General features: G+C 46.3%; 1 protein-coding gene across 8 annotated transcripts; it reads left to right on the top strand.

Moving 5' to 3' along the window:
- The first annotated feature begins 61 nt into the window (after positions 1 to 61).
- LOC122379398 (endothelial differentiation-related factor 1 homolog) lies at positions 62 to 13,743 on the top strand. 8 transcript variants are annotated; one of them, XM_043361575.1, is made up of 5 exons: positions 62 to 115; positions 9,143 to 9,276; positions 10,281 to 10,441; positions 12,485 to 12,578; positions 12,923 to 13,743. In XM_043361575.1, the coding sequence occupies exons 2-5, from the start codon at positions 9,153 to 9,155 to the stop codon at positions 12,982 to 12,984; spliced, it is 441 nt and encodes a 146-aa protein (XP_043217510.1). In that variant the 5' UTR covers positions 62 to 115; positions 9,143 to 9,152; the 3' UTR covers positions 12,985 to 13,743. The 8 variants fall into 8 exon arrangements, with proteins under 8 accessions (XP_043217510.1, XP_043217515.1, XP_043217508.1 ...); XM_043361580.1 differs by having other exon boundaries at positions 90 to 108; XM_043361573.1 differs by lacking the exon at positions 62 to 115 and adding an exon at positions 244 to 279.
- The last annotated feature ends 2,069 nt before the right edge of the window (positions 13,744 to 15,812 follow it).

Below are 15,812 nucleotides of genomic sequence, written 5' to 3'. Positions count from 1 at the left end.
CGTCACGTGTAAATTTCACGAACCTTGATCAAATCGCCCCAGGCGCCCTGTTTTCACCGTCGTCCCAATTACTTACCCAACTTTGTTCTACTGTTCAATATTTCGCTGGTAACAGGTAAAAATGTTCATTTTCATGTTTTTCTTTCAACCAATTGGTTCAAAAAGACCTTGAGATGCAGGCGCACAGCAATTTACACCGTATTGAACACAAAAGACTTGTGTTTTTTGTCACAAGTGCGGCACAAAATTTTTCTTTATTATCAACACGTTGCTGGAGTGGTGAGGCTGGGATTTTTGCTTCTTTGTAAGGGATAATCCGTCATTTATTTAATTTTTGGTGAAAAACAAACTAAAAAAGTTTGAATTAACTTCGGGACTAATTTTAGAGGCCGCAACCTTAAATAAATGGTTGTTTAGGCCCGTTGTTATTTGCGCTGATATCGTCCATGGTGATGGCCCATGCCCTTCATCTTGCCATTGAAAATTGAATCAGGGTTTATATTTTAAGCTGTGTTGAGCTTTTTTATTTCTTCATAATATATGTAATAAAGTTCAAGTGTAATATATCGATAGAATTTCTCCTAGTTTCAGTTAGACAGTAGACTTGTGGGCGGTGTTTCACGGGACGCTGCTACCACGCTGCTATCAAATTGCGCGAGCTGACGTCACACTTGTGGTAGTGTTGGAGCAATGGGCCTGTTGATGTTTCCATGGAAACCCAATTTGACACGTGTAAAAGCAGCGTGCTCGTGCTGCTATCACCGGTGAAACAGGGCCGTTGATAACAATGATCGGCTCATTTCAGTTGGTGACATACCAGGGAAATAAGCTAAAATAAGAGCACTCTATTTATTGCTCCTGCCCCATGTTGAAGAGATACCCCTAAAAGCGTGATCTTTTATCGGCCCTTACGCAGCAAGGCAGTACTTCTCAGACCCGTGGATGGTATCAATAGAAAGAGAATGCGTCAAAGATTAACATGAATTAATTAAAATAACATTAAAATGTTAATTAAGCGTGGAAATTAGTCCCAAACATAAGCTAATTATTGCTCCTACCTCGGCGACGGCGCTCCCCGCAGTCAGCGGAGAAGCTAAAATAAAAGCCACCATCCTCCTCCGTAAGTCAATTTTAGAGCGGCCGAGTGGACCGATGCGGGGCCACCAAACTGAGATAAGTCGTGGCTAGCAATTGCAAACCGTCATAGAAATCAATATCTTAAGACGTACAATATGGGATGATTACTCTGAAGCTGGAGTGAAAGCATGAGTAGATTGCAAGAAACGAAATGCATAGATTGGTTGAATTATGTACAATAGGCACAGCTCAATAGATGAAGCCATTTCTATGATGTTGACATTTGACATAACCCTTCCTCTCCTCATCTATGACCTAAGTGCATTGGCAGTTGCCGGCATAGTTTTTGAGCACGAGTGTAATTCGCCATCGGACCGCAATGCATGTTGCTAGGCTGCTGCAATTACAACGAAAATACGAATACTGCCTTCTTTTGTAGACGTTTGTTTTTTGACGGTCTTTGACGTATGTACAAGGGGGCATACCTGTCGACAACTTGAGTTCCTCCGAATTTCAAAAACTCCCAGATTTTCAATTCCTTATGCACTGTTGTAGGTACAGCTATGCTCACAAGTTTTCGTTTCCTCCTGTTCTAAAAAGGATGATATTTGTCGATTTCGTGCGTCGCTGATAGGAGGGTGCGTTTATTAATTAGGCCCAACGCTTTCTGCATCCGCGAGTACCTTCAAAAGGGAACAACAGTTTCCATTTATTACACTATGGGACATGTGACAAAATGACCACTGGAACACGCATGAAACGGAGCTCATTTTCCTAAAAATGTCTACAAGCAATTCTTTTCTGACACTATTAGCAAATACCATCTCAAGTTAGGTGGTTGACACTGACACTATTAGCAAATACCATCTCAAGTTAGGTGGTTGACAGACAGTCAATGGAGATCAGGGGAGACTGAGTGATGCCAATTCACCACTTAACTGATAATGAGGGCCGAGGGGAGAGAAACATGCAACATGCACAACTAACAACTTGCCAAGTGACAAAACACTACCACTATTGCGCAGTGCACAACAAATTACAGCAGCCAGCCCAAAAATGCTTTTGGTGGCTAATTGCAAAACAAGTCACTAATAAATGTCTTAGTTGCAGCTGAACACTGCACATTGATCACACTGTTCACGCATTGAGTGAGATGCCACAGGTGGTTTGAATCACACTTTGGTAAAACTGCAAATCTGAAGTGTTGTCATGAGGTTCATGCCTCCATGATCACAGCACTTTGGTTGTGGTTGGCATAACACTTGTAGTCTGCAGAGTTCCACATGAACTGCAGACACCTCATCTGGTGGTCTTCATGCTGCTCAACTTCTTCAGGAGGCAAATGTCGACCACCCAGCGGAAGCATGGTCCTGCAGAAAAGAAAGGTAATGCATAAGGTACAAACATTATCTGATGAAACAGCCCCTTTTGTTGGCTGTTATTAAACTTTTAGCATAACATAACAACATGTATTCCATGTATATTACATTTGTTGAAGTAAAATACTGCTGGCTATTTCAAAACCAGAAAATGAAATTATATTGTGGCATAATTCACATGCTCAGCTATCAGTATCAAATAATAACTTAATTTAAAATTTGGCATATTCTATAAAACGCATTAATAGAATATTCTACTTCACGTCACAAGGACTCACAACCTTTCTGTTGGGTGTTTGATTGACGCATTAACTAAGTTTGTCTTAGGTTTTATTATTGCAAAAAATTCATATTGCATTATTGTATCAAAATACTGCCAGCAATAACAAAACAAGAACATGAAATGTCAATGAGCAAGCCGCCTTTCCTAAAAATGGGTTACTTTGAAAAGAATTTTAGTTTCTTTTAAGGAAAAGGAGAAATGATTATCAGGTAATTATCAGAAAACCACTCAACCAGCAAGTGGCTGGGTGGTTTCACAGCAAACATCAAGCCAAAACATATATTTACATTTATCTAACAATTAAGCCATTTGACTACTACAAGGATATGTGAGCAAAACAAGCATCCAATTATCCAATGTTGACTTCCTTGCAAAGTTTATGCCTTATTTTATGAAAATGTGTCACTAGAATATGATACTTATCATCGAATATTATTTAATTTACGATTTATTTCGATCGAAACGCACATGGAGTCCCGCGCCATTTTCGTCGACGATGAATATGATCCTGTTTCATTAAGAGATAAGGAGTTTCAATGGTCTTTCAAAGCAATAATTGGATGCAAAATTTGGTAGGAAATAATATAAAGCTGGTTCAAATGGCCATCAACCATTTAAAACACCGAAAATACTCACAACTCCGACCCAACGACCACGCAGCACCGCGCACGCCACACAACTGGCACAATGCCAAAACTGCTGTCACAGCAGAAATGTTTTTTTTTCTCGATTGCGATTGTGAAATTATTTATTAAACAGAAGATGATCTTTCCGAAAAAGCGACTGATTTTATACACAGATGCATGGAAAATAAAAAAAATCCCGGTAAGTTTATTTGTATTGTTTTGTCGATTTTGACATGCTCCTAGTTTGCAGCCATATTTCGATAAGTTCTACAGGGAGTTCAGAATTATTTCAGGACCAATCTTTTCCTCGTTCATTTTCCCGTCAATCATGAAATTTTTAGAGCGGAACAATTAGTTTCCAGGCGGTCCGAGCGGTTTTCGTGAGAAGGGTGCGAAAATCGGCGTCATTTTTAGAGCCTCGACACCAGCTCAACACAGGACCCTATGGGAGACGGTGAAGTAGCGGAAGCAATAAATAGAGCGCTCTAATTTTAGCTTATTTCCCTGGTGTGTCACCGACTGATTTGTTTCACAATTATTACAATTAGGTACCCATCCGTGATTGTAACTTCCCATACCTGCTACATTGCATGATTAAATCGAGACATCCAGGCATTTAAACGGCACGTGCACTGTACCACACTTTTCAAAGTATAATGCAATGCTTTAATATTACCAGCCGTGTGGTTCAAGGGGTGTGGTTAAACACGTTGAACCACACGGCTGCTGACGTCACTATCCTATAGTTGTGAGCTTTTTGGCAGGTATGGGAAACACCTTCCAGCCCTAAGGCCGGAAATTCAATAAATGTCACCTCGCTTTTTTAGCGAAAGCACCTCGGGCCTAACGGCCCTCGGAGTTTTCGCTAAAAAACCTCGGTGACATTTATTGAATCATCCCGGCCCCGGGCAGGAATATATTATCTGCAGCCGGAGCTCAAGCTAGTAACATTGGCATCTCTTTGAACTATTCACATAAAATTTTTGAGTTTTAGTGTTATTCAGTTATCTGTATTAAGAGGAACTAGCTGTAATAATCATAGGTAACTGATATGGATAAGATGAACCACTGACCTTGGGGTTTGGGCTTGGTTGGATCCATCAAACCCTGACCTTGACATTACTCATGATGTAAATCTAACTTCATATGGGCACATATCTTCCTATGATATAAAGAATATGCAATATGATGATATTTGCCTGGCATAATCTCTTGAAAAGCAACTCACAGTATGACTAATATTTTGGTTTGGTTTGGTGAATGGCAGATAGATACAGTGAAGTTATCTGGTTAGTGTTTGAATACAGTGGTTAGGTAGTAAATTTTATGAACATCACAATGTTGTAAATCTCGGTACCCATTCAATTCATTTAAACTATTTCTTATCACTATTTTTTAACCCTCGCTGGTATAGGGGGTGGGGGAGGGGGTCAAAGAGACGCCCTCCCTCGGTTTTCGCGAATAACTCGTGTAAAAAGCGGCCGATCGCGACCAAACTTTCAGTACCCTCGCGTTAATCAATTTTACACCTACCCTGAAAATTTCATGACCCTGACCCAAATGACCTTTGACCTGTGACCTCCCTTCTTTTCGAGACCATGTTTGGCCGGAATCGTGATTCTGCGTATGTCGGCTCGCATTAGCCGCGCGTTTACAGTCTTTCCGTAGTTTCAAGCATTCAAACATGTGATATGATGTTGCCGCTATGCATTAGGGTGGGTGTCAAGGTCACCTGAAGGTCAGGTCAGGTCATTGACCTTTGATGACCTTGGTTCACTTTTTCGAGTTTTACATGTTTCTAGGCTAATTGTTTTAGCTGAATTCGAATTTAGCAACCATGTAAACATTTACGAAGTAGTTTTGGTTCCTTTGTAACATGTTACGAAGCCTAAATGCATGAAGACATCATCTGTGATCAAAACTAGCATGATATTCGTGATCAGCACCCCGAAAACCCCTTAGTAGCCATACTTGACGACGTTCTAACAGGTCCCGATTTTCCCGACTTTTGGGTCATTGACCTGACCTGGAAGGTCAACCAATGACCTAGGACTTTAAAATTGGGTATCATCGGCTTCCTCTCGTCACGGGCAACACGCTCGTTTTTTCCGTGAAGCTCTAGCTCGATCAGGGGCGAAACGGCAAGGGGGGGGGGCTCAACGCCCCCCCCCCCCTACACGTTCGCGGCTGGGAAAGAAAAGAACGATACGGGTGAGGGTTAAAGGGACAGTATCATCGAAAAAAAAATCCATGTATGGAGCTGATTTTTTCTTTACTAGCATTTCTTATTTTTCTGAATCAGAAAAACATAGTTTGAGGACCGAACTCGGTGAAAAATATTGCAACCACATTTCATTTTCATGATTCATTTTCATGAGCGAACCACCACTATACAAGCATGGCCGCCAGTTTGGAAGCATGCAAAATTACTACAGAACTGGCGCAGATAATACATTATTGACGCTACGCTTACGCGGTCGTTCTTCTGATTGAGTTGTCCTTAGGGAGAGGTAGCCTTAGGTATTGCCTATAAAAATATAACGTGACAATTGGAGGGAGTGACAATTGGACGTGACAATTGACAATGGGAGAAAATATCACGTGACAATCACGTGATAAACGTCATACATTGGAGGGAGATTGTGATTCAAGCTGGAGGAATTCCTTTGTTGAGCCGCTAGAATCCGAAGGAAACAGCGGAAATTGCCTACGACTATTTAATGAATTTAACGGTGATGAATAAGTGCGAAAAACGTTTTGGCTTTATAAAATTTGATGAAATGACCAGGGTAAAAGTTTTATTACTGGCGGTCAATTCAAAACGGCGCAAACATTTAAACAGTGAAGATAGTGAAGCACGATTCAAAGTGTGGTACACCTTTCGTACTTTGAGCGGCGATAGCGGGATAACGGTGTGGAGTTTCGAGGATCGGTCTTCAGTTCCCGGACCAGAAAGGTGGGGCCTATGCAATGTCAAATTTCATCAAAATGGTGATACTGTCCCTTTAAAATATAAACAGGCCTATAGGCCATTCACAAACACTGCTTAACCCGGCACCGCCTGGGCTATTTCCGTACCCACGACAGCCTGGGGGGGGGGGGGTCGGATCCGACCCCCCCTGCTATCTCGAGAACCAATGGTCGTATCGAGCCCCGCGAGGCGGCGTTCGAAAGGTCTCTACGAGACCTTCCCAAAGCACTCTTAAGATTTTACGATTGAGGTCAACTTTCGGGTCAAGGTCAGGTCAAAGGTCAAATTCTGGGGTTTTGCATGATTAGGCTTACGGACAGCGGAATCGATAGCTGCTGCTCGAAACTCACCACAAATGACCTCAAAAACCTAGTGAAGGTACCATGTGCGTATAGGGGTCATACCAAGTACGGGTCAAGGTCAGGTCAGGTCACGAAAGGTCACGGTTTTCACTTTCTGCTACATGGGCGTGCGACACATGTTTTATGGCTTTTTTCACGCCAAATCCGATGGTAATGGTTATATGTGACCCCAAGTCACTGTGCTGGTGATAAGTGTGCATTGAAAGCATAAAAAATTGTTTATACCATACATAACTAAACGAGGGCTAAGAAAAAAGTCAATTTTTCAACTTTTTATTTTTGACATAAAAATGCACTTTTCTAGACGAGCTTTGTCCCAGGAATCTAGTGGTGCCATTTGTTTTCACATGCGATGTTCAGAAGTGCCTCTAATTCGCGAAAATGCTTATGACGTCACCATGCCCTATGCATGTTGAAGCTATTTTTTACAATTTGGGGGTCAAAAATCGAGATAGAAAGTTGAAATTTGGGACATCTAATGTTCTAATAGAGCTCTATAACATATATTCCGGTTTTTTGGAAATTCTCAAAATTTTGGATTTTATTAGCTGTTTTCCAAAAAATATAGTTTTTTGAATTTTTAGGGGTGAAAACCGCATTTTATGGAAAATCCGAGATAGCCATTTTAAAGAACTCGTTGAGCTGCGTCTTTTCATGTCCTTAATTTGCAATTTGCTTAAAACCTCGATTTTTGGCGATTTTTTAAACATTTACCACTTTTTGACCGAAAACGCCATGTAGTTACATCACTAAAATCGATATATCTCAAAAAATTTTGAATTTTTTTTTCTTAAAAATTGCACAGGAGACGTCAAATTGATGGGGGAGAAGGTATGCCAAGTTTCAAGTTGATAACGCAAGCGGTTCATGAGTTATTCAAGAAAAACGGAGGGGGGGGGGTCGGATCCGACCCCCCCCAGGCGGTCGCGGGTTAAAGGGACACTCCCACCTTAACATTAGTTTTGAGTTGAGATAGCCAAATTGGTGGCCATGGCCTGCAAATACCGGTTTGGGCACTCACAACATCGAAAAATGCTTTAATTCGAAGATATGGAATTTCAAACTTGCAGTTTTCGGATTCTAAGGGGCTAATGCATTGGAATGCCCCCTTAGAATTTGTGACGTCAGCGGAGATCTAACGATTTCTAAATCTTAGACTAAAACCATCGTTAACACGTGGTGGTATACGCTGCTTTGCGCGCAACGTCTGCCGCACTTTAAGGCTGCCAAATTATTGCTTCCAAATAAAGTCGCTAGTAACAGGGGAGATCCCAAAAAGTAAACAAAAGTAAAAGCCTAATATCTTGAAAACCAGTGAATATTTTTCGGTGAAATTTGGTAGATATTCGTTTTCGCTCTTTTTGAACCAAGGGACATCACTTTCATGCCAATTCATTAACTTTTTTGAAGGTGGGAGGGTCCCTTGGGTCCACATGAAACCTCTTCTCATTTCTGTTACTGTTCTGTTCTGATGTTCTGTTAAGTCATTTTACTGGAGAGTCTGTGTGATTCAAGGTTATTATCCCTAAAATGCATCTGCTGCTCTGAGAGCTGTTCAACTTCCTTCTGCTTTGAACAAACATGTCATAACCATGAGATATTTACAGAACCATAACCATTCTACCCATATGCAATGGACAGGTTGCAGCTGATAACCAGCAAAAGGGTCATACTCATGCTAGCAGAGATTACAAAATGCCACCAGCAGCTGTTCAGCAATAATTCTTTTATGGAGACATGATGCATTTTTATCTATTTTGGTGGTTTTTACCCTCTGTGGGCCAGACAATTGACCTGAGGTCAAGTTTGAGGACATTATGGCGAAAGAGTTTAAGAGAGCTATTGAGCGGGATTTTCCATGGCGCAAGCTCTTTTGGTTCACGAGTTATACGCCAAATTGTGAAAATTGTCCAAATCAGGACTTCTCGTAATATTTTTTCCTTTTGGTGACCTCCAGGGACCTCAGCGATGACCTGATCGAAAATCTCTACACTCCTATCGCACAATGCCGGTTCTATGACAGCATTTGGAGTCCGAAGTGTAATGAAGGCACATAGCTGCACATGGCCATTAGCCGGACCCCTCACGGCCCTCATTGACTTCGACTGGCCACGACCTACCACCAACCATTGCCACACCCGTCAGGAGCCTCATTAACATCGAGCGGCCGTCGCGCTTCGAACCGGACTGTTGCACCCGGGACGTGTGCCCTCACCACACGGAGTCAAACGCTTGATGGACTAGGACTGAGCTACGATACCGGCAATATTCTGGATGGAAATGTTTTCAAATACCGAATCGTACTAAAGTAGCACGTACACTGTGAGCGCTCTCGGGGCAGGGGCATTCATGCCCACTGAGAATAGCATATGTTTTATTGCGGTTGACTGTGTCGTGGTACATATATTGATGGCCAGAGGTCACCTCTCTGTCCGTCATTGCAGGGACCTAATCATGGAGGACTGGGACAAGGTGACCGTACTGCGCAAAAAGGCGCCCAAAGCGGCGCAGATGCGGTCGGAGAGCGCCGTCAACCAGGCCATCCGGACCGGTCAGGCGGTGGAGACGCAGCAAAAGTGTGAGTACCGCGGCGCCGGGCGCTGTTTGCCGACGAGTCCGGACGCCGGCGGCGCGTCTTGCTGTCGAGAGTGCTTGCTATTTGAGGAGTTAACTGGATGTCTGTAGTTCTGTGTGCACTATTCACAGTGTGTGTTGCGTAATATCACCTCTGTAACCTGACCTCTCGCGTCCCGACCGTATCTCCTGTGACACTTATCATGTGACCTTCGTGGGAAGGACGCATTGTAGTCGTCAGATGGCGACGAGATGCTTCTTGGTCTAATGTGGAACTCTCTAACCAAGATCAGTTGACGACATGGTGCCGCTTGGTCCAATATATGGAGCTCTCTCACCAGCTGCCAGCAGCTGGGCTAAACACACGGGGCCCAAATATCGTGCACTATTTTGGCTTCGAGCTCACTGCCGCAAAGCCGTCGAACAGGCACTGATCCACAAGGTCACAAAGAACGATGCCTATGTGTGCTATCGTTCGCTTAGGGAGCCTCTGAAACAAAGGCATTTACGGAAAGACTACAAATGACGCTATTCAATATGTCATTTACCTATCCTTGTCAATTTGACGTATTTTTTTTTTTTTTTTACTCAACCGCATTTGTATAGGAAGGACGCTGTTACCTCATTTTTCCAACCATCTAAAGCCGTCTCTGTGCCGCCGTTAACGCATTCTGTGTGCCGCAGTTAACGCCGTCTGTGTGCCGCAGTTACTGTACTGTCTGTGTGCCGCAGTTAACGCCGTTTGTGTGCCGCAGCTAACGCCGTCTTTGTGCCGCAGTTAACGCCGTCTGTGTGCCGCAGCTAACGCCGTCTTTGTGCCGCAGTTAACGCCGTCTGTGTGCCGCAGTTAACGCCGTTTGTGTGCCGCAGCTAACGCCGTCTTTGTGCCGCAGTTAACGCCGTCTGTGTGCCGCATTTAATGCCGTCTGTGTGCCGCAGTTAATGCCGTCTGTGTGCCGCAGTTAACGCCGTCTGTGTGCCGCAGTTAACGCCGTCTGTGTGCCGCAGTTAATGCCGGCACCAACAAACAGCACGTGGTGACGAAGAACACGGCCAAGCTGGACAGTGAGCACGACGAGCTGAAACACAGCAAGGTCTCCCTGGACGTGGGCAAGCTGATCCAGCAGGGCCGCCAGGCCAAGAACCTCTCGCAGAAGGACCTCTCCACCGTGAGTGTGACAATTATAGTCCGCCGGTTGTTTGTCGCTTTTACGGCATCCACTGTTCTTTTGCTGTCAAAAGGAGGTCTGCTGGCGATCGTTGTTTGCGGGCCTTGGAGGAATTTAGGAAGCTTAAGAACTCGTGCAACTGATGCAGGTCAATGATCTTCGCAAGATACGCTTCGCAACTATTACAGCTCTTCAGGGTCACTCAACTGTGCTTATTAGATTCGTGGCTTTTGATTTTAAAGTTCGTTAAGTCATAATGAGAGATCGGCTGAAAGGTTTCGATAAACGACTGGGATTTTAGCTGTTACATAGCAGACGACAGAGGGCTGCCACCGTAAAAGAAAACGATAGAAGTGTCTTTCCCGACGGCAAGGTCACAATTTTAGTGTACCTCATGAACCGGCTGTGCCAATGCTTGTTGGATATTTTTTTCCAAATTAAAATTTGTTACGGCTCTGTAGCTGTTTCTGTTAGGGAACCGTAAATTTGATGGCGAATTATTCCATTAACCCGCGCGGGGCTGGGGTCTCCAGCCGAACGCGCGGGGCTGGGGGGGGGGGTAAATTTTACCCCCCCTGTTATCTCCCGAACTAACGGTCCGATTTGGAAAATTCAAACGCCAATCGAAAGCTCTCATCACGAACCACTAAAAACATGTACTTAATTTAAAGTTTGAGGTCAAGGTCAAGGTCAGGTCAAGGGTACAAATTGCAAGTTTCTACAGTATCGGCCTTGCACCGTAGTTGCCGAAGAATGGAGTCATGGACTGAGACTGATCGCCCAAAACGTGTTCTTAGGCTACCAAGACAATATTAGTTGCATACAATATCATTCAGAGGTCAAGGTCAAGGTCAGGTCAGGTCAGGTCAGGTCACCAAAAAACAAAATATAGAAAAGGGCATGTGCGACACATGTTTTATGGGTCACTTTACTCATAGAATTCAATAGGCACACTCAATAAGTGATATGGACCACCTCTGGATGAATTTCAGGTCGAGGTCAGGTCAAGGTCAGGTCAAGTGAGGTCAAATTTTGAAGTTGGTTGTTAAGGCCTAAAAAGGTGTCTATCTGATGCAGTTTTTCACGGCGAATCGAATGGTGCTATTTTTGTTTCCGTAGGAGGTCTAGAACTTCCAAAAAAGTCATTTTTCAAAAATTTTGTGTGTCGTGACGTCATAAAATTTTGAATAACTCCCACATTTTTGAACCGATTCTTCTAAAATTTGGTATGTAGGTGCACATAGACCACTTCTCTGACATATATTCCGGTTTTTTCGATAGACTCAAAATTTTGGATTTTATAATGATTTTCCCAAAAAAGTCAGTTTTTTGAAAAAAATTAGGCCAAAATCCAAAATTTTCAAAAAACCGAGATAGCCATTTGATAGACAAAGTAAAATTACGTATAACCTTTTTTGTTACGTCTTGATTCCTTTAAAAATGAAGATGTTAGCGGCGTTTGAACTTTTGCCGTTTTTGAGGCGAAAATGACGAACATGACGTCACTAAAACGTCAATTTCTCAAAAATTTTCCGACGGATTTCGCTCAAATTTTCAGGGAACGTGTCAAATTGATGTAAGAAAAGGTACTGAAAGTTTGGCGGCGCTGCGCGCCGCCGTTTTTGAGATATCGCAAAAATTCGCGAGGGGGGGTAAAATTTACCCCCCCCCAGCCCCGCGCGGGTTAACGTTTATGCTTTCTACTCTTTTCTTTTTTTCTGTTACTCTTGCATATAGGACATCGAAACCGAGCGCCTACGGATCGGCACTTCGTGAGCTTTGAGAGAAAAAAAGATAAAAGAATAGTGACCGCACAACTGCCAATGCTTAGATTAGTACGTATAATATCTCTGGCGCTTCTGTTGAAGATATTTTATAGAATATGGCATAGATAACATGAATCTGTTATGGCATAGATAATATGATTCATGTTATCTATGAATGTGGGCTAATGAATATTGATATATGCATATGGTATATTTATTAGCCCACCGAACTCTCGTATTACCGTTGATTTGGGTGATTTCACCACCGCGATTTCAGAAAATCAACGAAAAGCCGCAGATTATTCAGGAGTACGAGCAGGGAAAGGCTATCCCCAACAACGTCATTCTGGGAAAGATCGAGAAGGTCATCGGTGAGTGATCATTTGTACCTTTATGGACATTTGCACCTTTCCGACTCAAACCCGCTTAGGAATAAGGGCTAGGTTTAGCGAGGTCTTCTGTACGACATTAATTAATTTGATCATTGGTAGTGTTGTTTTAAACTCTTTAGCAGCTCATTCTTATTGTCTGACTTTTGTATTTTCTACCACGTTAGGCACTCATGATCGTCATTCTTTCCTAATGTAAGAATTTTACTATTGAAACCTCCGTTGGGATTATTTGCTGTCGCTGAGGCGGCTAGTTAGAGTTAGTACGTTTAACGTTCCTACCGTCGCCTGCCCTCCCTGACCCCCTCCCTCCCTCCCCCCTCCAGGCATCAAGCTGCGCGGAAAGGACAAGGGCCAGCCGCTGTTCGGCGGCCCCAAGAAGAAGTAGCCGGGCTCCTCGTCGCCGGCCCGGCCGGGCCGCCCGCTGGCGAGGAGCTCTCCCGACGCACGACTGACCTGCCTGTTCCGTTCCGTTCGGCCGGCCGCCGTCGGTGCCGGGCGCAGCTGGGCGGCTCCAGGCCGGCCCGCCCGCCGCCCGGCGCCGGCGGCGCGCGCGCTCCAAAATTGTCGCCTCCGGTGACCGTCCGCGGGTCGGCGGGTCGCCCCGGCGCCGGCGGCGTCAGCTTCTCGCGCGGACCGCGGACTGCATTCTGGTGTTTTGCTGACTGTATTCGGGAGTTTGGTGCGTTTGTTGCGGTGTTTGGTTGGCGGCGGGCGCCGCGCCGCCGAGGTGCCGGCGCGGCGCTGCACGACCGACCGGGGTGGGCGGGCACTGCCCGGGCGCAGCCGTGGGACGCTTCTGGTCTCCCCAAATCCGGCGGGATGGTGACAGCGCGGCGGGTGGAGCGGTGACGGCGCGCCGTCAGTGCGGTACGCGGTAGGTGAGGACGGATGCAGGGCATATAGGAGGAGTCGCCAGTTGCAACTGGAGAAACCTTGTGATAATTGGCTTGTTTCCTCCCCACTGAACAATAACGGACTCCTATGGTTGTCAATCTGAGTGAACTGGTGGTTGCGCCCGACCTGAATTATATTGCGACAATATTAAGTATGCAGTTTCTTTTACATAACTAAAATGTGCGTTAACAGTGCCGCCCCTGCCTGTCAGTTGCTCTTTCTGGAACAATACATTCGTTTACTACGTTTACTTGATTTCTCGCTTGGTCCTGCTGCTTCTGACGGTACCGATAGCTCTCCAGTCGCTCAGACTCGGTACAGTTGTTCGGTCATGGCTGGAAACATTCATTAACCTCAATGTTCTCGCTGTCGTCGGAAAATGCCCCCTGTTGAACCGTCTGGGCCGTACGATGAGTGGTCCACTTTCCGGCCGACCGGAGATCAGGAGCAGGAGCAGGAGTCGGTGCGCCGAGAGCAGACGTTTTGCTCGGGTCGTGTCACCGCCGCTGCCGGCGGCTGGTGCTCGGATCAGGAGTCGGGCAGTGATGGCGTGGTTTGTGCCGGTGACTGGAGGTCTCTGTGACCCGGTCACCAGCCAGACAGTAGTAGTACAGTCGGTCCGACCGACGGGAAGGGGGAGAGGGCTGCGTGGTGCGTCAGGGCTCGCCGATCGCGGCCCGGGCGCGCACATCGGATCACCTCTGCCGACCACCCGTGCCGGCGCGGCGCACCACTTTCGCTGCGGGGCGCGGCCGTGACGGGCGCCGCTGCTGCCCCGGTCCCTGTCCTCCGGGGAGGCCGGGGGACGGTCAGCCGGCGCGCTGCTGACCCGGCCAGGGAGTGCGGTGCCGGTCACAGCAGCGATGCTGCGGCGCTGTCCCCGGTCCCTGGCCTCCGCGGCCGGACGGAGGCGGCAGAGGTGCTGACGGTGGTGTTGGTAATCACAGAGTAGCGGCGGCGGATCGCGACCGCCGACCGTGCCGAATGGCCCACCGGCGCCACGACTGCGCGCCGCTCACACACGGCGGAAGGCTGGTTTTTGTTGCGTAGAAAACGGATGCTGATTGCCGTCCGTGACGGCAGTGTAAATAGCGAAAGTGTTGTGTACCGGGTGACGCCGCTCGGTCTCAGACTCCGGGATGATGTGGATTGGAGCTGACGGCACCGGGTGCTGAACTGGTCCGAGGTGCGAGCTTCCTCTCAGCCAGTCGATGAACCCCTACGGCCTACAGCCGGAAGAAGTGCTGTATGAATGCAACATTTTTACTCTACGGCATACGTACAGACGTTGGGAGGTGGTGTAAAGGGGAGCCGCAAAATTCAGTCACGTTTGGTTGAAACGCTCGGAAATCTGAATGGATTTTACTATCATACTGTGGTCGCATTTGAAGTTCCATGCTCAACTTTCACGTCCTTTATGGCTGACGTCGAGGTAATGGGTTACTTGAGACGCTGCCAAATTGCCCGGTGCTCATCGTTCTAGAACGTGTTCAATTCCACTCCACAGTCTACTAATTGAATTGCTGCTATTTTCAAGCCTCTCGTTAGGTGCTAAACTTTTAGAGGACTTCTTACGAAAGACGGAACATCGCGTTTACGGTGGTATATTAAAATGTAAAATAACAATGCGACATGCGTTTGTGTAATAACAGATGGTTCGATAAACAGTAACACTCATCCATGCTGAAAACAATCTCAGATAAATACGCATGCACACCTGCGTGACTAACTAAACATTGGTAATGGGGCAAACATCTCATCTGATGCGGCGGTGAGCAGCGGCCGGCGAGCGAAGTAGCGCATGTCCCGTTTGTATATTGTTTGTGTAGGTACGGTAATGCAGTATCCTTTCTCTCATCAAAACTAGAAATTTCAGTTTCTCTTGGATAACAATGGACGGTCTCTGCAGTGTCGCCGGAAAGGTCACGCTCGCCGCCCCCGACCCGTATTGCTGGCCCACAGCCGCGGCGCTCCGGCCACCGGTTCGGACACGAGTCGCGGGCCACTCACGGAACACGGAGCCGTCACGGTACGGTCACCGGTCACAACTGCCCCCCCCCCCCCTCCAGTTCCGCTGAACGCTGAGTATGCCGTCTTCGTTCCCGGGTGACGGCTTTCTGTCGCACGTGTCCGCTGGACTGCTCGATCCCGGAGCTCCCGTCACGGATCTGGGCGGTGAGCCGAGGGTGTGCCGGTTTCAGGTCACTTCTGCTGCGGCTCGGGTCGCGCCGCTCGGCCGGCAGAGCGTGCGGCCCGGACGCGGCACCGACTGCCGTCGATCGCGGGCGGGTCTGATCTGCCGTAGGGTAGGGTGGGGTA

This window comes from Amphibalanus amphitrite, unplaced genomic scaffold (genome assembly GCF_019059575.1).
Source record: "Amphibalanus amphitrite isolate SeventyFive unplaced genomic scaffold, NRLGWU_Aamphi_draft 000076F_arrow, whole genome shotgun sequence".
Taxonomy (NCBI): Eukaryota; Metazoa; Arthropoda; class Thecostraca; order Balanomorpha; family Balanidae; genus Amphibalanus; species Amphibalanus amphitrite.
Note: the sequence above shows the minus strand (reverse complement) of the source record. Positions and strands in the feature narration are given on the sequence as shown.

Coding starts and splice junctions, on each gene's coding strand:
- LOC122379398 (XM_043361582.1), top strand. CDS start 4,626: ATGGCAGATAGATACAGTGAAGTTATCTG. Junction 4,655..9,142: donor AGATACAGTGAAGTTATCTG/GTTAGTGTTTGA, acceptor CCGTCATTGCAG/GGACCTAATCATGGAGGACT. Junction 10,442..12,484: donor CGCAGAAGGACCTCTCCACC/GTGAGTGTGACA, acceptor CCGCGATTTCAG/AAAATCAACGAAAAGCCGCA.